Source organism: Molothrus ater, chromosome 27, assembly GCF_012460135.2.
Source record: "Molothrus ater isolate BHLD 08-10-18 breed brown headed cowbird chromosome 27, BPBGC_Mater_1.1, whole genome shotgun sequence".
Classification (NCBI taxonomy): Eukaryota; Metazoa; Chordata; class Aves; order Passeriformes; family Icteridae; genus Molothrus; species Molothrus ater.
In genome coordinates this window covers 4,820,304-4,841,774 of record NC_050504.2, presented here as the reverse complement: position 1 = coordinate 4,841,774, position 21,471 = coordinate 4,820,304, and the positions used below count along the sequence as shown (strand labels likewise).

Below are 21,471 nucleotides of genomic sequence, written 5' to 3'. Positions count from 1 at the left end.
ACCCCTCCATCCCCTCCATCTCCCCCCACCCCTCCATCCCCCCCATCTCCCCCCACCCCTCCATCTCCCCCCACCCCTCCATCCCCTCCATCTCCCCCCACCCCTCCATCCCCCCCGCGCCCCCCACGCACAGCGCGGAGCCTCCCGTGCCCACGATCGCTCTTTTATTGTCGCTGCGGGGCCGTGCAGGGACCACGCGGGACTCCCCCGGCAGCGGTGGGGAGGGGACAGGGTCGGGGACCCCCCCCCCCGGCAGCGGGACACCCCCGGGCCGGGTTCTGGGGGTCCCCGGCCTTCCAGCGGGGGGTCCTGCGCTGGCCCTGGGTCCCCTGGGGGGTCCCAGAGAGATGGGGAGGATTTGGGGGGCAGGGGGTGCTGGGCGGGGCGGGGTCACCACGAGGAGTCGTCATCGAACCTGCGGGAAGAGCTGGTGTGAGAGAGGGGGAAAAGAGACCCCCGACACCCCCTGGGACCCCAAACTGCTCCGGGACCCCCAGCCCGGGGTGCGCTGGGCACAGGGAGGGGGACAGCGGCAGGGACACTCAGCGTGACCGGTCACTGCCTGTCCCAGGAGCGGGGACAGCGACAGGGACACTCACAGTGACCGGTCACTGCCTGAAGCAGGGACAGCGACAGGGACACTCACCGTGACCGGTCACTGCCTGTCCCAGGAACAGGGACAGCGGCAGGGACACTCACAGTGACCGGTCACTGCCTGTCCCAGGAGCGGGGACAGCGACAGGGACACTCAGCGTGACCGGTCACTGCCTGGAGCAGGGACAGCGACAGGGACACTCACCGTGACCGGTCGCTGCCGGTCCCCAGGAGCAGCTCTGTCCCCGCGGCGCCGGGGCTGCCGCGTTTCCCGTACCTGCGGGACACGGGAGCGCGCCTGAGCGGCGGGGACCCCGCGGGTGCGCGCGCGGAGGTGCAGAGGGGACCCCGCGGGGACAGGGACGCGCGTGTCCCCCCCTCCGTGTCGCGCTCACCTCTGCCGCGTGACCAGGTTGATGTAGTGGCGAAGGGCCGAGAAGTAGCGAGCCATCTCCTCGGGGGACGCGTCCTCGCCGGGGCTCTCGGGTTTTGGGGGGTACGCGGCCGCCAGGCACAGCAGGACACAGAGGGACACGGCCACCAACGCGCGCCACGGCCGCGGGGATGGCACCATCTGCGGGGGACAGGGGCGGCTCTGTGGATGCGGGGGAGGCACCCCCATCACCCTCGGGACCCCCAAACCGGCTCTGACCCCACCAAACCCCGGGACCCCGTTCATTTATCCTCAGAGCCCCCCCCCCCCCAGCTCCCCAAGGGTTTGTTTCACCCCCCCACGCCGGACCCCAGCCCCACTCAAGGGACATCGCCACCCCCGGGAACCCCCCCCGTATCCCATGGGGACACCTCCCTCCCAAAGACCCCCCCCCTCAAGGGAGCTGTCCCCCCCCAAAGCAGCCCAGAGACCCCCGTGCCCCCAAAGGGACACCCCCCCCCAGGGTCCCCACAGCTGATTGTCCCTCCTGGGGTCCCCCCCGGGACCCCCGCCCGTGGCTGCACTCACGATGGCGGAGGCAGAGGTGACAGGCAGGGCCTGGCAGTGGGGTGACAATGCCGGGGACACGGCGGCTCCTGCACCCGCCCGGGCTTTTATAGCCCCAGGGGGGCTGCTGGCTCCTCCCTCACGCGTGACAGACCCACGGGCACGCAGGACCCTGCGGCCCCCCCCCGCCACGGCCAGGGGACACGTGCCAGCACCCTGTCACTGTCCCCTGCACGGTCCCCAGCCTGGGGCACGGAGGGAATGGGGAGGACAGAGTGGGGGGGACACACGGACACGGGGACACACGGACACGCGTGTGGCCACAGGACACGGACACGGCAATGCCAGGTGGGCACGGGACATAGGCAGAGGTGTGACATGTCACCATGGCACACACAGGTGAGGCAGGCAGCCAGGACACACGAAGTGGCACGTGGCAGATGTGACAGGCAGCCGTGGCACGGTGACATGGATGTGACACGCAGCCGTGGCACGACGACACAGGACACACACGGATGTCACACGCAGCCGTGTCACACAGACCTGCCATGACACAGCCGCGGGATGTGACAGCGGGACACGGGGACATCAGCCACACCCAGGGACACAAACGTGGCACACGGGACAAGACCCATGGCCCTGAGCCACGCACGGGGGACAGTGGAGGGGACAGACACACCCACAGCCACAGCTGCCTCAGTTTCCCCAGACCAGGCACGAAGCCGCCACCACAGCCCTGTCACCGCAGCCCCGCCACCGCCATCGAGCGCTGTCACCTCCCCCAGGACGGATGAGGTGACCTTTCCAGCCCCCCGTGCGGGGACATTAATCCCGTATGGATTTACCATTAAGGAGCAATCACCGGCTCCGGGGGAAACTGAGGCACGGAGGGACGCGGCGGGGACGTGCCCGCCGCGCAGGGGCCACCAAAGCCACCGCGGGGTGCTGGGATGGGGACAGGCGGCAGAAGGGGGGGTCCCCAAAACCGCCGAGATGGCCGCACCCAGCTGCGGCCGCATCCCCGGCCAGTGGGGCGGAGGGAACACGGCCGTGGGGACATTGTGGGGTGCCACCAGCGCGGCTGGAGGCGACACGAATCGGCCGTGGGGGGGGGGAACACGGGAGGTGCCAGCCCCGGCCGGAGGGGACACCTGCCCTGCCCGGGGGGGGGACACGGACACCTGAGAGGGGACACGAACACCTGCCCTGCCCGGGGGGGGACACACGGACACCTGAGAGGGGACACGAACACCTGCCCTGCCCGGGGGGGGACACGGACACCTGAGAGGGGACAGGAACACCTGCCCTGCCCGGGGGGGGACACACGGACACCTGAGAGGGGACAGGAACACCTGCCCTGCCCGGGGGGGACACGGACACCTGAGAGGGGACACGAACACCTGCCCTGCCCGGGGGGGACACGGACACCTGAGGGGGGACACGGGAGGTGCCAGCCCCGGCCGGAGGGGACGCGCCCCCCACTCCTGCCCCGGTTGTCACCCGGGCAGCGGCGGCGGGGACGCGGCTGGTGGCAGTGGCGGGGCTGTCCCCCGTGGCGTGGCCGCGCTGTGACACCCGCGGGCTGCGGGGACACGGGCGGGGGGTCCCGGCCGAGCGGCGCCGCGCTCGGGCAGCACCGGGAGGGGGGAAAGCAGCGCCCGCAGCCCCCCCCCGGCCCCGGAGCTTTCACGTTGGTGCGGAGCTGACGGGAGCGGGGGGGGCTGCGGGGACCCCAGGGCAGCGCCAATGTCACCGCGCTGTCACAGCCGTCCCCCGACCGAGGGGGATCAGGGCGCGGGTGGCCCCCAGCAGCCGCGGGGGGATCCGGAGAGGGGGGGACCGGAGCTTTCTGCCCCATTTATCCGAGTGACAGCAAACAGACATTTTCCAAAGGTCACACGACGGCTCTGCCGCGGGGGGGGGGCGCGGGCTGCACCCCCCGGCACGGCGGGGACAGGGCTGGGGGGGGGTCCCCGCCTGCCCCCACCTCCCCAGGGGCAGTGAGGAGGAAGAGGAGGGTCTGGGGGTGAAGGCGCGGGGCTGGAGCCGCCGGGGGGGTGCCGGGGGTGAGGAGCCGAGGCGGCCCCCCCCGAGCAAACAGGGCTCTGCCGCCTGCCCGCGTTTTATGGCCCCGGTTCCGCCGGAGGCGCCATTAGGGCCCCCCGGAGGAAGCCCCTTATCAGCCCTGTTTGCTTTTCCGGACACCTGAGGGGGGGACACGGACACCTGAGGGGGGGACACGGACACCTGGGGGGGGGGGGGAACAGGGACACCTGGGGGGGGGGGGGGAACAGGGACACCTGGGGGGGGGGGGGCACGGACACCTGGGGCGGGAACACGGACACCTGGGAGGGGGGGACACGGACACCTGGGAGGGGGGGAACAGGGACACCTGGGAGGGGGGGACACGGACACCTGGGGGGGGGGGGGCACGGACACCTGGGGGGGGGAAGACAAGGACACCTGAGGGGGGGACACGGACACCTGAGGGGGGAACAGGGACACCTGAGGGGAAAACACGGACACCTGCCCTGCCTGGGGGGGGACACGGACACCTGAGGGGGAACACGGACACCTGCCCTGCCCGGGAGGGGGACACACACACACAGCTCGGGGACAGGATGAGACCACTGAGGCCACAGCCCACGGGGACCCTGGGGGTTGCCAGCCCCTCCCTGGGTCCCACCAGGACTCCCACCCGTGCCAGAACACCCAGAGCCCCTCCACCAAGTCCCCAGAGTGGCTCCTCCTGAAGCAGCTCCCCACAAGCCTCTCAGACTCACTTCCCTGCCCAGATTTGCCCCCCCAAAGTGGCTTCCCCATGAGGGTCCCCCAAAAGAGCTCCCCTGCAGGAGCCCCTCCACCCCAAGCCCCTAAAGGAGCTCTGCCCTCCAACCCCCCCCAAAAAGGATCTCTCCTGAATCAGCTTCCCCCAAAGTGACTCCTCTGAAGCAGTTTCCCCCACAGCAACCCTTCCCTCCCAATCAGGTCCCCCCAAAGTGACTCTGAAGCAGTTTCCCCCAGAGCAGCCCTTCCCTCACCATCAGCTCCCCAAAGCACTCCTGCATTGCATTCCAGGACCCCAAAAGCAGTTTGTGCCCCAAAAGCTGCAGCTCCCCTCCTCACCCTGGCACCCAAAGCTGATCCCCCTGGGGTGAGACATTAAACATTTCTCAGTACATCAGTAAAAATACTTTTGTTTTTTTGGGGGGGGGGAAGCAGTGACACCCCTCAGCAGGGAGAAGCACCCTGACCACACAGTGGCAGGACCTCCCCTCACCCATCCTCTGCCAAAATTATCAAATATTTACAAACACCACCAAAACAAAACAAAACAGAACAAAAAAAAAAACCCCAAAAAAATCAACAAATAAATAGCGACGCTCCTTAAAAAAATCCCTCCCACCCTTTATCCCCATTGCCCCTCATCCATCGGTGGCCAGGATGACCACGGCCCCGAAGATGCCGACGTTCTGGCCGATGAGCTTCATCTGGTTCCAGAACTCGACGCGGCGCAGCGCGTGCCAGTAGCCCAGGTTGCCGTCGATGAGCAGGATGGCCAGGGGCAGCAGCACGGCCAGCACCTGGGCCGCTGTCCTCACGTAGTACCCCGAGAGGAAGGCCAGGGCCAGCAGCCCATAGAGCAGGAAGAGCAGCTGCAGGGCCAGCTCGCCCCCCAGCAGATGGTCCAGGTAGGCCAGGCGGTCCTCGGTGCTGTGCTGCAGGGAGTAGGCCTGGGGGGACAGCAGGGGACAAGGGGACACTCACAGTGAGGCGTGGCACTGGTGCCATGCAAGGTTTCTACCCCAGGGACAATGGGGACCTGGAATGTGGAACACCCATACAAGAGTTCTGGGATGGGGAGAGGTGGCAGAGGGGAGGACAAAGGGACACTCGCAGGGGAGGATGGCACCCAGGGACAATGGGGACCTGGAGTGTGGAACATCCACACAAGAGTTGTGGGATGGGGAGAGATGGTGGCGGGGAGGACAAAGGGACACTCGCAGGGGAGGATGGCACCAGTGCCATGCAAGGTTTCTACCCCAGGGACAACGGGGACCTGGAGTGCGGTGGCACTGGGAACATCCACACAAGAGTTGTGGCAGTAGGAACACTCACACAAGAGTTCTGGGATGGGGAGAGGTGGCAGAAAGGGGTCCCCAAAACCTGGGATAAGGGGACACTTGCAGGGGATGGAGGGTGGTGGCACTGGTGCCATGCAAGGTTTCTACCCCCAGGGACAAGGGGGACCTAGAGTGTAGTGGCAGTCGGAACATCCACACAAGAGTTCTGGGATGGGGAGTCCCACCAAAACCTGGGACAAAGGGACACACGCAGGGTGGATGGCACCGGTGCCATGCAAGGTTTCTACCCCAGGGACAATGGGGACCTGGCATGTGGTGGCAGTGGGGGCACTGGGAACATCCACACACGAGTTCTGAGATGGGGAGAGGTGGCAGAAGGGGGTCCCCAAAACCTGGGGTTCATGGGGGATGCAGTGTGGTGGCACTGGTGACAATCCCCCAAGGACATCTGCTGCCTGAGGCTTCTCCCCTGGGTTGGTGTGGGCTTGGTGACGCTGGTGACACCACCCTGAGGTGATCTGTGGTGGTGGACTGTCCCTGAGGGTCCCACCAGGGACAGTCTGGAGCACTGTCCCAAGGCTTCTCCTACAGAGAACTGTGTCCCCAGCCCACAGCACAGCGGTGCCTGTGTCCCCTGACCCTGGCTGTCACCTGGCTGTCCCCAGGCTGTCCCCAGTACCTGGCAGATGAGGTAGATGCCCAGGAACACCTGGCCCGTGGACTGCAGGGAGCGGCTGCGGGGTTTCTGCCGGTACAGCTCCCCAGCCCCGCTGGCCAGGATCAGGAACCCGCCGATGATGGCGATGGTGCGCGAGTACATCCTCACCTGTGGGGCCACGCTGCCATCAGTGCCACCCACAGTGCCCTCAGTGCCACCCAGAGCACCCTCAGTGCCACGTGGGCTGCCCTCAGTGCCACCCAGAGCACCCTCAGTGCCACCTGGGCTACCCATCAGTGCCACCCTGGGCTCTGGGGGCAGCAGGGGTGGGGCTCTCACCTTGAGCCAGTCTCCGTAGTGCACGTGCCCCCCGACGTGGGCAGCATAGGTGGCCACTGCCAGCTGCAGGGCGGCCCCCAGGGCGAACCAGCGCCGCTTGACCCCGAAGGACATGAAGCTGGCACAGAGCACGGCCACGCCCATGTCCACGTACAAGTAGGGCACTGGGATGTCCGGCTTCCTGCGGGGACAGGGAAGGCAGCTCTGGCACCCCTGCGCTCACCCCAGAGCCTCCCTCAGGTTATGGGGCAGCCACAGCCCTCCCCTGCCCCAGAGAGCCCCTCCGAGCCCCCTCTGCTGCTCTGTCCCCTCCCCTGCCCCACAGAGCCCCTCCGAGCCCCCTCTGCTGCTGGGGTCTCCCCTCAGCCCCAGGCAGCAGCTCCGTGCCCCACCTCAAACGCCACCTGTCCCAGCCCCACCGAAGGTCCCTGGCACCTGTCCCAGACCCACCCCCAGTCCCTCACACCCCGGGCTTCCCCCGGCTCTCAGGGCCCCGCAGCAGCTTCTGCACCCCGGACACTCCCCCAGACCCTCGAGACCCCACACCCCCTCTGACCCTCCAGACCCCACAAGCACCCCAGGCTCTCACAGACCCCCGCCAGCCCAGCCCCACAGCCGCCCCTGCCCTCACAACCGCCCGCAGCCCCTCACAGGCCCAGGCTCCCCAGGAGCACTCGCAGGCACCCGGCCCCGTCCCGCCCCCGGGCGCGCACCGGCGCAGGTCGGCGCGCTCGGCGCACAGCAGGAGCCCGCTGAAGCAGTGCCAGAAGGGGAAGCGGGTGAGCAGGACGCCGCCGCCCGCCGTCAGCAGGCGCAGCGCCCGCCGCCTCCACCCGCGGCCCGCCGCCATTACCGGGCCGTCCCGCCGGAAATGCCGCGCCGGAAATGCCGCCTCGTGGACCAATCAGCGCCGTGCCTGGGGAAGCCACGCCCTCTCTTTTCAATCCACGCCCCTTTAATTATAGCGCCCTCATTCCCCTCAGGCCCCGCCTCTCCATTCAAATGGCGGATCCTGCCCCAAAACAGCGGCCCCGCTCTGGAACAGCCGCGCCCAGCGAGCCTCCAGCCTGCCCCGGGCCGCACCTTCCCCCCGAAACCCCGCCATGGCCTCAACCGCGCCCCATCAATCAAACAAACCCTAATTGAATATGCGGCGCCAGGCCCCGCCCCCGCTGAAGCCACGCCCCATAACAAAGGAACAACAAACCCCGCCCCAAGACCCGCCCACTCATCTTAACCACGCCCCTCATGAGGCCACGCCCCATTGAGCCCCCACAGACTCCGGTGATGGTTAAAAAAATTTCGGGTTTTTATTGTTTTTTGCTAAACAAGACTAAAAAATTTTCCTTTTTTTTTTCTTTTTTTTTAAATTTTTTTTTAATCTTTAATTTTCCTAAAGGCAGGGCTTGAATTGTTTTGAGTTTGATCTGCTTTTTGTTTTTAATTAAAAAAAACCCAAACAAAAAAACAATGGGAGGAAACAAAAGGGGGAGGGGGAGGATCGTGGCAAAAAAAAAAAATTAAAATTAAAAAAGAAATTAAAAATTAAATGAAAAAGGGCAAAAAAAATTAAAAACATATAGGAAATGGGGTGAAAACCCCAAATCCAGGTTCTGGCTGCTCCCAAGGGGGTGTTAGAGGGATTTTTTGCCACGACCCTGCTAGAAGCAGACAAATATTTAAAGAACATTTTAATATATATTCATATATATATTTAAAGATAAGAAAAATAAGACTAATTCAAGCCTTGCCCTGTGCAAACAAAATTAAAACGAGACCACGTTGGTCACGAGGGTCCCGGGTCAGCCACCACAGTCAGCTCGTTAGCTTTATTTTCTGGAGGGATTTTTGGGGAAGAGGGAGGCAGGAATTGGGAGGAAAAGGGAAAGAAAAAAAAAAGGCCAAAAAATAAAATTAACAGAGTCTGACTGGCTGGAGGGAGAAACCATGGCGGAAAAACAAAGTCTGTTAGTCAAGTAATGCGTGAGGAGCTTTAAATTATTCTCTTTTCTCATTTGTTTTGAAGTCTAAAGTTTGGAATTGGTTGAGATTCCCCAAAAAAAAAAAAAAAAAAAAAAAAAAGGAAATAAAAGTTGAAGGAGCCCCCGGCGCCGCCTCCGGGGAGGGGACGCGGGGACGGGGTGGTGGCCCCGAGGTGGCCTCAGGATGACAGGGACGTGTCCTTCTGTGTCTGCTGTGCTTGTGAACGCTGCAGGACCTTCTGGCTTTCCACGTCCCGGAAGTGTTTCTCCACCTGCAGGGGAAGGGGGGCATGGAGGGGTTCAGGGAAGGAACCCTGGAGGGGCTGGGGAGCCCCAGGAGGAGATGGGGAAGCCCTGGAGGGGATGGGGAATGCCCAGAAGGGCTGGAGGCCAAGCAAGGAGGGGCTGGAGAAACCCAGGAGGGGCTGGGGAATCTCAGGAAGGGCTGGAGGCCAAGCAAGGAGGGGCTGGAGTACCCAGGAAGGGTTCGAGAACCCCTGGAGGGGCTGGGGACCAAGCAAGAAGGGTCTGGAGAACCACAGGAATGGCTGGGGAACCCCAGGAAGAGCTGGAGGCCAAGCAAGGAGGGGCTGGAGAACCACAGGAATGGCTGGGGAACCCCAGGAAGAGCTGGAGGGGAGAAAGGAGGGGCTGGGGAGCCCCTGGAGGGGCTGGAGAAACCCAGGAGGGGCTGAGGGCCAAGCAAGGAGGGGCTGAGGAACCCCAGGAGGGGCTGGAGAACCCAGGAAGGGCTGGAGGCCAAGCAAGAAGGGGCTGGAGTACCACAGGAGGGGATGGAGACCAAGAAAAGAGGGGCTGGGGAACCCCAGGAGGAGCTGGAGGCCAAGCCAGGAAGGGTCTTGGGTGTCCCCAGGGAGGTGACACCCACCCAGTCCTTCCCAGTGTCCCCATCCCCTGCTCAGCGTTCTGAACACACGACTCAAAAAGGGTGGCAGGGGGATGTGGAGAGGGAAGGGGATGCCAGGAGGGGTTGGAGCCCAGCCAAGGAGGCTCCTGGCTGTCCCCAGGGACGTGTCCCCCTCCCAGGAGGTGCCACCCCTCCTCTGTCCCCAGCCCACACTCACTATTTTGCGTACGTGGCTCAGGGCGCTCCCCTCTTTGCCTTTACAGTTCTCCACCTGGTACGGAGGGGCAATGACGACTTCTTCCATCACAACTATGTTCTTCTCCTGCCATTTACAGTCCTTAATGCTGAGGGGAGGGACAATGGCATCAGGGACTGCCACCACTGCCCCCTGGGGTGGGCCTGAGGGGGCAAAGAGCCCCCCGGTCACTCCAGGGTCCAGCTGGAGAGGAGTGGGAGCCCAGGGGTGGGGTGGGATGTGCCAGGCAGGGCAGGGAGCAGGCAGGGAGCCACCCTCATCCCCAAGGATCCCATCCAGGACACACCAGAACGTTCCAGGGCAAACCCAGCGAGGGCAATCCCCCAGAAAGGCTGTGGGGGACCCCAAAAAGGAGCCTGGGGACCCAGAGCTGGGTACTGGGGACTCCCAGGTGGGCACTGGGGACCCCTGGGTGGGCACTGGGGACACCTGGAGTGGCACTTACGTCTTATGGATGGTCTGGAAGAGCTGCTGCCCCTCCAGAGAGACACCAGCACTAATTGCATACGCCTGGCTCATCTTCTCCTCCTTCTCCGTCCGTGCTTTGTTGGCAAGCTGGGGACACACAGGGACAGGGGCTTGGGCTGGGAGCAGTGAGGGGACACGGGGACACCCCAGACACGGCTCTGCCCCTTGTGATTCCAGCCCGAATTCCCCTTTGGAGGCACCCTCAGCACTGCCAGGGCCTCCCAGAGATTTGGGGGATGGTGGTGCCATCTTCCCCCACATCCCCCTGCCCCTTTCTGGATTAATTCTGGCATTTTAGGTGCAAACCCCCCTCACAACTCAGGTCACTTGGGATGGAGATGGGGAAGAGGAGCCTGGAACACCCAACACGCTGGGAGTAAATGCTCCACGCAGGAGTAGGAGCAACTTTAGCCTGCAGCAGTTGGTTTGTTCCCAAAAAATAACCAGAATTGGTTATCTGGGAGCTGCATCCATGTGTGGGGTGGTGTGATTACACACAGGGTGCTGGAATAGAGATGGAAAACCCCGACCCTGGCCTCCCCCAGGCTGCATCCCATGGATGTGGGAGGAGAAGGAAGCAGAGCCTGGAGGCAGCAGCCTTGGACCAGCTGCCTTTTCCCGGCTGGAGCTGCCGCAGTGGAGGAGCCACATCAGCATCATCCCTCCTCTTCCTCCTCCTGGAGCCTCCTCATTGCTGGGAGCACACCCAGAGCTGCTCTGGCTTCCTGCTGCTGCCTGAGGGGGGTCTCACCCCTTCCAAAGCCCCAGCTCCCTCTGAGTGGGGACACTTCGGTGGCCCTGAGGGACAGGAGTCCCTCTCCCAGCCATCCCGAGTCCCCTCTTGGTGGCAGCAGGCACTGCAGGAGCACTGGGATGTGCTCCCTGAATGCCTCAGCAGGGACAGGAGCCTTCCTCACCCTCACAAGCCACCCAGCCCGTTCCATGTGGGAATGGCTCTCTCCAAGACCACCAGCCAGGCTTCCAAACCGGGCACAACATTCCACAGGAACTTCCCTGCACCCCACACCCTTCCCGGCCTTCCCTGAGGTGCCACAGCCCCTCATTCCTCCAGAGGAGCTGCCACAAGGCTGGAGAAGTGGGAACCCCCCCCAACACCACACTGGGATGGGCTGGAATTGTGGGACAGAGCCCTGGGAATCCCCTCTGCCATGTCCTCCCTGAGCAGATCCCCCTTCCCCAGCCTGAGGTTTAGATCCCCTCTGTCCCAGGCCTGGGGATGCTCCTCCAGCAGCTGCTGCATCCAGACTTGGGCACAGCCCTGCCAAGAGGCCACTGGGAGGTGACTGGAACCCCTGGAGAGGAGTCCCCATCCCCAGCAGCAGCATCCCAGCATCCCCACGGGATCCATCAGCCCCCTGCAGCAGCTGAGCCCTCCCTGCCCATCCCAAGAGGAAACGGCTCAGCCCTGCAGCTCCAGCCCCTGGATCCCTGCACTCCAAGGAGTTCCCTGCTTGGCAGTGGATGGGAATTCAGAGCACCAGGCAAAGAGGGACCGTGGGGGCCACCAGGGGCCACGCCAGGGTCCCCAAGGGCCAGGGTGGCCCCTCATCCCACCTGGGTGCCAGCAGGCTGGGGAGATCAAGAGGATCCATCCAAAATCTCCCTGTGGCTGTGCCAAGGTCCTCAGGTGAGCGCCAGCCCCGTGGGACAGGGGTGTCCCCAAAAGTCCCCAACTCTCTGGGTTACCTGGAGCACCACCAGCACTCCCATGGGCCCACACCTCCTTCTCCCAGTACAACCAGTACCACCAGCAACATCCCAGTCCTGCAGCAGGCTGCCTGAGCCCCCATGGGGACGGGGATGTGGGGCAGAGCCCACAGAACAGCCCTCCTGCCACTGGAACAGCCCCTTCCAACCTGACTGCATCTGTCACCTCCCCAAATCCAAACCCACAATTCTGGGATGCTGGAAAAGACCAAAGTCAGCACTGGAATTCCTGAGGGGGATCCCCAAAGGGAACACTGAATTCCTGAGGGGGATCCCCAAAGTGAGCACTGGAATTCCTGAGAGGGTTCCCCAAAGTGAACACTGAATTCCTGAGGGGGTTTCCCAAAGTGAACACTGAATTCCTGAGGGGGATTCCCAAAGTGAGCACTGGAATTCCTGAGGGGGTTCCCTGAAGTGAGCACTGGAATTCCTGAGGGGGATCCCTGAAGTGAGCACTGGAATTCCTGAGGGGGATCCCTGAAGTGAGCACTGGAATTCCTGAGGGGGATCCCCAAAGTGAACACTGAATTCCTGAGGGGGATTCCCAAAGTGAACACTGAATTCCTGAGGGGGATCCCCAAAGTGAACACTGAATTCCTGAGGGGATCCCCAAAGGGAACACTGGAATTCCTGAGAGGGTTCCCCAAAGTGAACACTGAATTCCTGAGGGGATCCCCAAAGTGAACACTGAATTCCTGAGGGGTTTCCCAAAGTCAGCACTGGAATTCCTGAGAGGGTTCCCCAAAGTGAACACTGAATTCCTGAGGGGATCCCCAAAGTGAACACTGAATTCCTGAGGGGGATTCCCTCGGGCTGAGCTCCCAGCCATGTCACTCACTGCAGTGACAGCCAACAGTCACAGCGTGGTGGCAGCTGTGTCATCTGAGACCTCAGATGTGTTCATCCATCGGGAAGGGACCCAGGAGGGGATGGACACCCAGCTGGTGCCACCTGTGTGGCACAAAGCCCCGCGAGAGGTGTCCCTGTGGCACAAGGAGGTGACAACTGAGCAGCCCACACCTGGATTCATCCCAGCACTGAGGGCTTGGGGTCACCTTCCCTGTTTTTCACCTCACTGGGAATGGGCAGTGATCCCATTCCAGGATGGATGAAAAGCAATTCCTCAGAATTCCAGGAGTTTCCCTTTGTGTGCACTCCAAAATAGCATCATCCAGACCCCAAACACCACAACCTGGACCCAAACTACCAAAACCCAGGCTCCAAACCCCTCAAAATGCAAGCCCCAAAACAAGATCACCTTAGACCCCAAAAATACCAAAATCCAGGTTCCCAAAGGCCAAAAATCTAGACATAAAACCCAGGCCCCAAAACCACCCAAAAACCAGGCCCTAAATGCCAAAACCTGGACCCTAAACCCAACAAAATCCAGGCTCCAAATGCCAAAATCCAGAGCCCAAAGTGGTAAAACCCAGAGCCAAATCACCAAACCCCAGATCCAGGATGGAACTCTGTGAAGCTGCACTGCGAGCAGCTCCAGCGGTGAATCCTGCTGGATCCCTGCAGGATTTTGGGGGATCCCTGCAGGATTTCGGGGGATCCCTGCAGGATTTCGGGGGATCCCTGCTGAGGAGGGGCTCTCTCACCTTGCTGACGTTGAGGGAGGCTAAAGGGGGAGGCGTTTCCGTGCGGTCATTGATTATTTCCACTTCTGACACGTACTGTAAGTTTACGAGCAGGATGTCTGCGTGGTTGGGCTTGCCACTGGAAGAGGGGCATTCTGGAGGAGGGCATTAAGGAAAACAAGTCCAGAGAGAGGTTTTTGGAGGTGAGGAGCAAACCAGGAGGAGGTTGGGTTTGTGGGGAGCTCCTCTGCTGCCTTGGGATCGTCAGTGATCCCATCTCACTCATCTCCCTCTGGGTGCTGATCCTGGTCTATCCCAACTCCAGATTGAGTTCTCCAGTCCTGGTCCACCAGCACCAGCCCACCACCACCACTGGCCTGAGCCAGCACCACCAAATTTGCACTTTTTCCACCAGAACTCTTTTCCTCCTGCAGGCAGGAGGATTTCCTGCTCTGGAAGGAGGGGAACTCCCAGGAGAGGGACACACAAGGCTGGTTGTTAGGAATGAGACAGCACCCCCCAAAAAAAACCCCAAAACACTCCTTTCAGAGCTGGCAGGGATTCCTCCACAATTCCTCTGCTCCCATGAGGATGGATGGATGGATGGATGGATGGATGGATGGATGGATGGATGGATGGATGGATGGATGGATGGATGGATGGATGGATGGATGGATGGAGGGATGGATGGAGGGATGGATGGAGGGATGGATGGATGGATGGATGGATGGATGGATGGATGGATGGATGGATGGATGGATGGATGGATGGATGGAGGGATGGATGATGGATGGATGGAGGGATGGATGGATGGATGGATGGATGGATGGATGGATGGATGATGGATGGATGGATGGATGGATGGATGGATGGATGGATGGATGGATGATGGATGGATGGATGGATGGATGGATGGATGATGGATGGATGGATGGATGATGGATGGAGGGATGGATGGATGGATGGATGGATGGATGGATGGATGAACTGAGGGATGGATGGAGGGAGCACAGCATGGAGAGCCTCTTCTATGCCAACACCATCTCCCCCTAGTAGAGATCCTCATGGAAGCCCCTGTTCCTCTCCCAGCCCATCTGAGCACAAGGTGGAGCCCTCCCTAATAAACACCATTCAACGATGAGCAGAAAGCCAGGGAATTCCAGTCTCCCCCTTTGGGGGATGAGCTGGAGCACCCCAGATGTGGCAGGAACAGCTGGACTTTGGGAAGAGCTGGCTCAGCCCCCCATGGGGCTGACAAGCAGCACTGAGTGACCTGTTGGACCCTCTGGGATTTTCCTGCTGCCTCTAGTGGAACCTGGGAGCTCCCCTGGCTCCAACCACATCCCAGGCACCCAGGGGGCTTTTTCCTGATGTGTTTCCCACAGCTCCAGCCACAAAATCCACTCCCAGCTCCTCATTCCCTGCAGAAGCCACCCCTGGCCCCCCAGAACTCCAATGCCAGCCCTGAGCTCAGCATTCTCCTTCCCCTCTCTCCTGGGACCCTCCACTGCTTTCCAACAGCCCTCAGCTTTTCCCGTTCCTTACAGATTCCTAACAAAACCACATCCAAGTGTATCCACACTGGGGGGGCAGGGAACACCCCACTGCCCCCCACTCACCCCAATAAAAGGCTCCCCAACCCCCCCATAGTGAATCCCACACCCCCACTCACCCCACTACAGAATTCCTCACTGCTGCCCCCAAAAACCTTCAGGACACCACAGTCCCCCCCATTCTCCCCAAAACTGGGTGCTCTCTCTGCCCCCATTCAAACCAGTACAGAGCTCCTCACTACCTTCCTAAAGCTCTTTATAATGCAGGGCCCTTCCATCCCCCATTCACCCCAAAACGGGCCCCCAATCCCCCCATTCCCCCTAACACGGGCTCCCCAATCCCCCCAGAACAAACCTCCTCACTCCCCCCAAAATCTCCCTACAGGACACCCCCCATCCCATTCACCCATTACAAGATCCCCAACTCCCCCATTCACCAGGGCTCCTCAATCCCCACTCCCCTGGTTACAATCGCCCCATTCCTCGCACACAGAGCTCCCCAATCCCCTCATTCACCCCAACACCAACCTCCCCAATCCCCCCAAAATCTCCCTACAGGGCACCCCACATCCCATTCACCCATTACAAGACCCCCAACTCCTCCATTCACCCCAGCTCAGGGCTCCTCAATCCCCGCTCCCCGGGTTACAATCGCCCAATCCCCGCACACCGAGCTCCCCAATCCCCTCATTCACCCCAACACCAACCTCCCCAATTCCCCCTAAACCTCCCGAGCGGACTCCCCGCTCCCCCCATCCCCCAGGGGTCTCCCGCAGCCCCTCAGACCCCTCCCCGTCGCCGCCCACCTCGATCCCCTCACACCCCCTCCCCTTTTTCCCCCTTTCCCCTCCCTCCCTCACGCCCCCCCCCCCCCCGCTTCGGGCGGGCCGCAGAGGCCCGAGCGGGCCGCGCCGGGGCCGGGACCAACGCGGCGAGGCGCGGGCGGGTGGATACTGAGCGCCAGCATCTTGCTGGGGTAGTCGAAGGCGACGACCTCGCCCTGGAGGCGCTGCTCCTGGCAGGTGCGGCAGGACACCTGGCTGCCCACGCTGAAGTACTCGCCCGGCGCCGCCATCTTGTCCGCCCGCAGCGCCCGCGGCTCCGCTCGCCTCGGCCAGGCGCGGCGGGGGCGGGGCCGCGCGGCAGCGAGGGCGGGGATTGGCGCTCCGCCCCGCCGATCTGCTCCGCCCCGCGCCCTGATTGGCTGAGCCCAGCCCGGCCGCGGTTTGTCCCTCCCGCCCCGCCGTAGCGCGCCGCCCCGCGGGTGGTGATGGGAATTGTAGGCGGAAGAGGGCGCGGAGAGCGGCGGGAGGGAGTTTTGAGGGGTCCCCGGGATGGAGCCCCCCCCTCAGGTACCTCCCGCCGGTACCGGGGGGTGGGCAGTGCCACCGGGGGGCTCAGGGAGGGTCTGAGGCTGCTGGTGGGGATGGGCAGGCCGCGGGTCTGATGTAGGGAGACCCCAGGGAGGCCTCGGGCCTGAGAGCACAGGGAGACCCGGAGGGACCCCAGAGGGACCCCAGGGAGGGCCAGGACCGGCCTTAGGGAGACCCGGGGAAAACGCCAAGGAAAACCAAGGGTGGCTCCAGGGACACGCCAGGCCCTCTGCAGAATGACCACAGGAGACCCAGGAGGTTTCCAAGGGAAAGCCCAGGGAGGTGGTGGCTCTTTGGAGCATCTCAGCTGCTCCAGCAAAACCCACAACAACCCCCAGGATCCTGCCCTGGCCCCCAGCCTGGAGCCACAGGTGTGCTCTGCCCTGGGGCAGGAATCTGGGAGTCATTTGTGGGCAAGCTTCGAGTGGTGAATGAGTGCCTGAGTCAGTGCCAAGGGATCCCTTTGGGATCCAGCCACCTCCCACCAAGGGATCCCTTGGGATCCAGCCACCTCTCACTGTCCCCAAGGGATTCCTAAGGATCCCTCGGGATCCAGCTGCCTCCCACCCTGTCCCCAAGGGATTCCTCGGGATCCAGCCGCCTCCCACCCTGTCCCCAAGGGATTCCTCGGGAGCCAGCCACCTCCCCTGCTGTCCCCAAGGGATCCCAGGGGATCTGTGCTGGGGCTGATCTCTTTACTGTGTCCCAGCCCAGTGCCATGGATGCCCTGCACGAGGCTGGGATCCACGCCGCCGTGGCCCTGCAGGCTGGGCCGCCCTGGCTGGAGCAGTTCTGGCTCCTGCTGACCTCACACCTGGACCCCAACTCCATCTACACCGTGTTCTTCCCGCTGGCCCGCGGCCTGGACGAGCACGTGTCCCTCATGGTCCTCTGGATCGCCCTGGTGGCCGAGTGGCTCAACGTGGTCCTCAAGTGGTGAGGGGGGCACGTGGAGGGGGGCACTGGGACACTCCCTGCGCCCTGGCTGTGGCACTCTGGGCACACACTCCCTGCCTGTGGCATTGCACAGGGTCACCCGAGCTGCCCCGAGTATCTGCCAGGAATTCCTGGCACAGAAAAGCTCGGGAGAGATCAGGACTGGCAAAGGATCCTGATCTTCTGTGGCTTCATCTCCTCTGGGATGGGCTGCAGGGATCCTGCTCTCCTGGATGATACAGGATGGGCTGCAGGGCTCCTGCTCTCCTGGATCATACAGGATGGGCTGCAGGGCTCCTGCTCTCCTGGATCCCAGGGCTGCAGGGATCCTGCTCTCCTGGATCATACAGGATGGGCTGCAGGGATCCTGCTCTCCTGGATCATACAGGATGGGCTGCAGGGATCCTGCTCTCCTAGAAATCCTGGGATGGGCTGCAGGGATGACCCTGCCCGGCTCTGGGCTCCCTCCCACGGCCCCCTGCTGTCCGTGCCGCAGGTTCCTGTTCGGGGAACGCCCGTACTGGTGGATCCACGAGTCGGGGCTGTCTGAGCGGGAGCAGCTCCCCCTGCGCCAGTTCCCGGTCACCTGTGAGACAGGACCAGGTGAGTCCCGGCTCGGGCAGCCCTGGGAGGAGCCCCAGGAGCCCCAAACCTGTGGGAACGCTGGGCTGGAGGTGGGAAAATCCCCTCCAGAGCAGCGGGGAAGGGTTTGGGCTGGGCATTGCCAGCTCTCCCCACAGCCCCCCTGTGCTTCATCCCCCAGGGAGCCCCTCGGGGCACTGCATGATCCTGGGGGCGGCCCTGTGGCCGATTGTCACCGCCCTGAGCAAGGCAGTGTCCAGGTACACCCGGAGGTGAGTCTGGGACGGGCAGGGGCAGCGCTGGGGAGCGTCCTGGGCCTCTGTGGGAACAGGGGGTGGGGCAGAAGGAGGAGTCCCGGGATGGAGACCCCATCCCTTGGAAGCTTCCAGAGCCCCTGTGGGAAGAGGGGGTGCATGTGGGACCCCCACTCAGTGGGCAGCACCCATGGAGGGTGATACAGATCCCTCCCAGTAGGGCAGCTCCAGGGGGACACATCCCTCCCCTGGCAGCTCGGGAGGAGGCTGTGAGACCCCCTGAATGCCCTCCAGGGCCTTTTTTTTGCTGTGCTTTCCCCCTTCCCGCCCTCCTGACCCCGTTTCCCCCCAGCCGGCTGCTGAGGCTGGTCCCGTTCCTGCTCTACCTCCTCCTGCTGGTGGCCATGGGGCTCTCCCGGATCTTCGTCCTGGCCCACTTCCCCCACCAGGTGATCTCCGGCTCCCTGGCAGGTGAGGGGGGCTCCCAGCCCCTTCCCCGGAGCCCCTTCCCAGCCCCTCCCATCCCATCCCAGTGCCGACCCCGCCTGTCCCCGCCCCAGGGATGGCTCTGGGCTGGGGGCTGCAGCGCTGGCCCCCCAGCTTCCTCAAGGTTCGCTTCTTCCTGCTGACGGCTCTGGGGCTGCTCCTGAGCGCGCTGGCCCTGCACGGATTGGCCACAGCCGCGGGGCTGGACCTGGACTGGTGAGAGCCCGGGGACAGAGGGACAGGGGTGTGACAGGGGGACGGGTGGCACGGGGAAAAAGGGGTGTCACGGGGGGACAGAGGGGACACAGGGAGATGGGGGTGTCACAGGGGGACAGGGGTGTCACAGGGATCAGCTTCTGGGGTGTCAGGGGGTCCCCCAGGGATGTGCCCACCAGGGAGGGGTATCCCCAGGGAGCAGCCCTTCAGGCTGGAGGGAGGCATCCCCAGCAATCTGCTGCCGGAGTGGTTTAGGGACTGACTGCAGGGATGTGCCAGGGCCGGCCCCAGGGCTGTGCCAGTGCCAGCCCCAGGGATGTGCCAGGGCCGGCCCCAGGGCTGTGGCCTCCCGAGCAGTTTGGGGAGGGGGCTGCCCCCATAGCGGTTCCTGGAGGGGTCACACCCCAATCCCAGAACAGTTCCTGGAGGGGTCACACCCCAATCCCAGAGCGGTTTGGGGAGGGGGCTGCCCCCAGAGCCATTCCTGGAGGGGTCACACCCCAATCCCAGACCCATTTCTGGAGGGGTCACACCCCAATCCCAGAGCGGTTCCTGGAGGGGTCACACCCCAATCCCAGAGTGGTTTGGGGAGGGGTCACACCCCAATCCCAGAGCGGTTCCTGGAGGGGTCACACCCCAATCCCAGAGCGGTTTGGGGATTGGGCTGCCCCATAGCCGTTCCTGGAGGGGTCACACCCCAATCCCAGAGCGGTTTGGGGATTGGGCTGCCCCATAGCCGTTCCTGGAGGGGTCACACCCCAATCCCAGAGCGGTTTGGGGATTGGGCTGCCCCATAGCCGTTCCTGGAGGGGTCACACCCCAATCCCAGAGCGGTTTGGGGATTGGGCTGCCCCATAGCCGTTCCTGGAGGGGTCACACCCCAATCCCCGCTGTCCCCCCGCAGGTCCCTCCGCCGGGCCAGCGCCCGCTGCTCGGAGCCCGCCTGGCTGCGGCCCGAGACGCGGCCCTGGTCCTCGCTGTGCCGGGTGAGCGGCAGCGCGCTGGGGCTGGCCCTGGCCGCCCGGTACCCCCTGAGCCGCCGCGCCGCCGAGGAGCTGCGGGGGCTGGAGCCGCCCCTGGGCAGCGCCACGCTGGGGCTGCTGGCTCTGGACATGCTGCACAAGCTGCCCAAGGGCGGCGGCAGCGCCCTGTGGTACCTGAACGTGGGTGCCCGCTACGCCCTGGGGCCCGTGCTGGTGGAATCCCTGCTGCCCCAGCTCATCCTCACCCTCCGGCGGCTCCGGGCGACCCCCTAGACCCCATCAATGTCGGGGATGGGGGGGATCTGCTCCCAGTTCATCCCCACCTGTCCCAGGGACCCCCAGATTGAGCAGGGGGTGTCTGCTCTGTTGCCAGTTCATTCTCACACTCCTTTCACCCCAGGGACCCTGAAACCGAGTAGGGGGTCCCCACTCCTGTCCCAGTTCATTCTCACTCTCCCTTTCCTCCAGGGACCCCCAAATTGAGTGGGGGGCCCTGCTCTGTTCCTGATTCACTCTCACTCCTTTCCCCCAAATTGAGTTGGGGGGATTTCTGCTCTGTTCCAGTTCATCCTCACCCTCTTTCCTCCCAGGACCCCCAAATTGAGTGGGGGGCCCTGCTCTGTTCCCAGTTCACTCTCAAACTCCTTTTGCCCCAGGGACCCCCAAATTGAGTGGGGGGCCCTGCTCTGTTCCCAGTTCATCCTCACACTCCTTCCCCCCAGGGACCCCCAGATTGAGTGGGGATTTCTGCTCTGTTCCCCGTTCACTCTCACTCCTTCCCCCCAAACCGAGCATTGTCCCGGTTCATGCTCACCCTCCCCTGCCCCAGGGACCCCCCCTCACCCTGGGGAGGGGTCCCTGCTCCCCCCCCCGGGGCAGAGCCGGGGGTGCCCCGTGCCCAGCGGGGTCTGGGGGGACACAGCCCAGGGGCAGCCCCGGCCCGGGGACACTGAGCTGCCACCCCCTCCCCAGCTGTCCCCAGCTGTCCCCAGCTGTCCCCACCCCTCCGCGGCAGGGATGGGACCCCCCCTCACCGCGGTGTGTGCGGGGCTGCCCCCGTTTGGAACCAAATAAAGCACCAGAACCGAGCCGGGCCCCGAGTGCTGCGGGGGCAGAGCCGGGCATGGGGAGGGGGACAGCGGGGACAGAGCCCCCCGAGCACGGGGGTGACAAAGGGGAACCCCCCCTGCTCCCTCCCTGCGGTGCCTGGGGAAACTGAGGCACGTGGGGACACGGCGGGGAGAAGGGGGCAGGGAAAGGGACACGGGGACAGGGAAAGGGACACAGGAACAGGGAAAGGGACATGGGGACAGGGAATGGGACACAGGAACAGGGAAAGGGACACGGGGATGGGAAAGGGACACAAGGACAGGGAAAGGGACACAGGGACAGGGAATGGGACACGGGGATGGGAAAGGGACACAAGGACAGGGAAAGGGACACAGGAACAGGGAATGGGACACAGGGACAGGGAAAAGGACACAAGGAAGGGGGACAGGGAAAGGGACACAGGGAAAGGGACACAGGAACAGGGAATGGGACACAGGAAAGGGGGACAGGGAAAGGGGACACGGGAACAGGGAAAGG

The 21,471-nt window shown here is 63.5% G+C and overlaps 4 protein-coding genes across 5 annotated transcripts; 1 reads left to right on the top strand and 3 right to left on the bottom strand.

Annotated features, from left to right (window-relative positions):
* Positions 1–390: 390 nt before the first annotated feature.
* LOC118696715 (peptide YY-like) lies at positions 391–1,564 on the bottom strand. Its single transcript, XM_036398986.1, has 4 exons — positions 1,556–1,564; positions 990–1,168; positions 800–871; positions 391–415 (listed from the first exon to the last, which is right to left on the bottom strand). The coding sequence occupies exons 2-4, from the start codon at positions 1,166–1,168 to the stop codon at positions 391–393; spliced, it is 276 nt and encodes a 91-aa protein (XP_036254879.1). The 5' UTR covers positions 1,556–1,564.
* Positions 1,565–4,715: 3,151 nt separating this feature from the next.
* TMEM101 (transmembrane protein 101) lies at positions 4,716–7,474 on the bottom strand. The gene is made up of 4 exons (XM_036398815.2): positions 7,330–7,474; positions 6,617–6,797; positions 6,299–6,445; positions 4,716–5,268 (listed from the first exon to the last, which is right to left on the bottom strand). The coding sequence occupies exons 1-4, from the start codon at positions 7,464–7,466 to the stop codon at positions 4,960–4,962; spliced, it is 774 nt and encodes a 257-aa protein (XP_036254708.1). The 5' UTR covers positions 7,467–7,474; the 3' UTR covers positions 4,716–4,959.
* Positions 7,475–7,901: 427 nt separating this feature from the next.
* On the bottom strand, positions 7,902–16,182 carry LSM12 (LSM12 homolog). Its single transcript, XM_036399125.2, has 5 exons — positions 16,009–16,182; positions 13,523–13,656; positions 10,168–10,277; positions 9,684–9,810; positions 7,902–8,870 (listed from the first exon to the last, which is right to left on the bottom strand). The coding sequence occupies exons 1-5, from the start codon at positions 16,127–16,129 to the stop codon at positions 8,778–8,780; spliced, it is 585 nt and encodes a 194-aa protein (XP_036255018.1). The 5' UTR covers positions 16,130–16,182; the 3' UTR covers positions 7,902–8,777.
* A 144-nt stretch (positions 16,183–16,326) lies between these two features.
* On the top strand, positions 16,327–20,972 carry G6PC3 (glucose-6-phosphatase catalytic subunit 3). Of its 2 annotated transcripts, none has more exons than XM_036399159.1 (7): positions 16,327–16,406; positions 17,137–17,363; positions 17,860–17,966; positions 18,127–18,217; positions 18,552–18,670; positions 18,810–18,901; positions 19,806–20,972. In XM_036399159.1, exons 1-7 carry the CDS (start codon positions 16,389–16,391, stop codon positions 20,229–20,231), a joined length of 1,080 nt encoding a protein of 359 aa, XP_036255052.1. In that variant the 5' UTR covers positions 16,327–16,388; the 3' UTR covers positions 20,232–20,972. The 2 variants fall into 2 exon arrangements, with proteins under 2 accessions (XP_036255052.1, XP_036255053.1); XM_036399160.1 differs by having other exon boundaries at positions 18,760–18,901.
* The last annotated feature ends 499 nt before the right edge of the window (positions 20,973–21,471 follow it).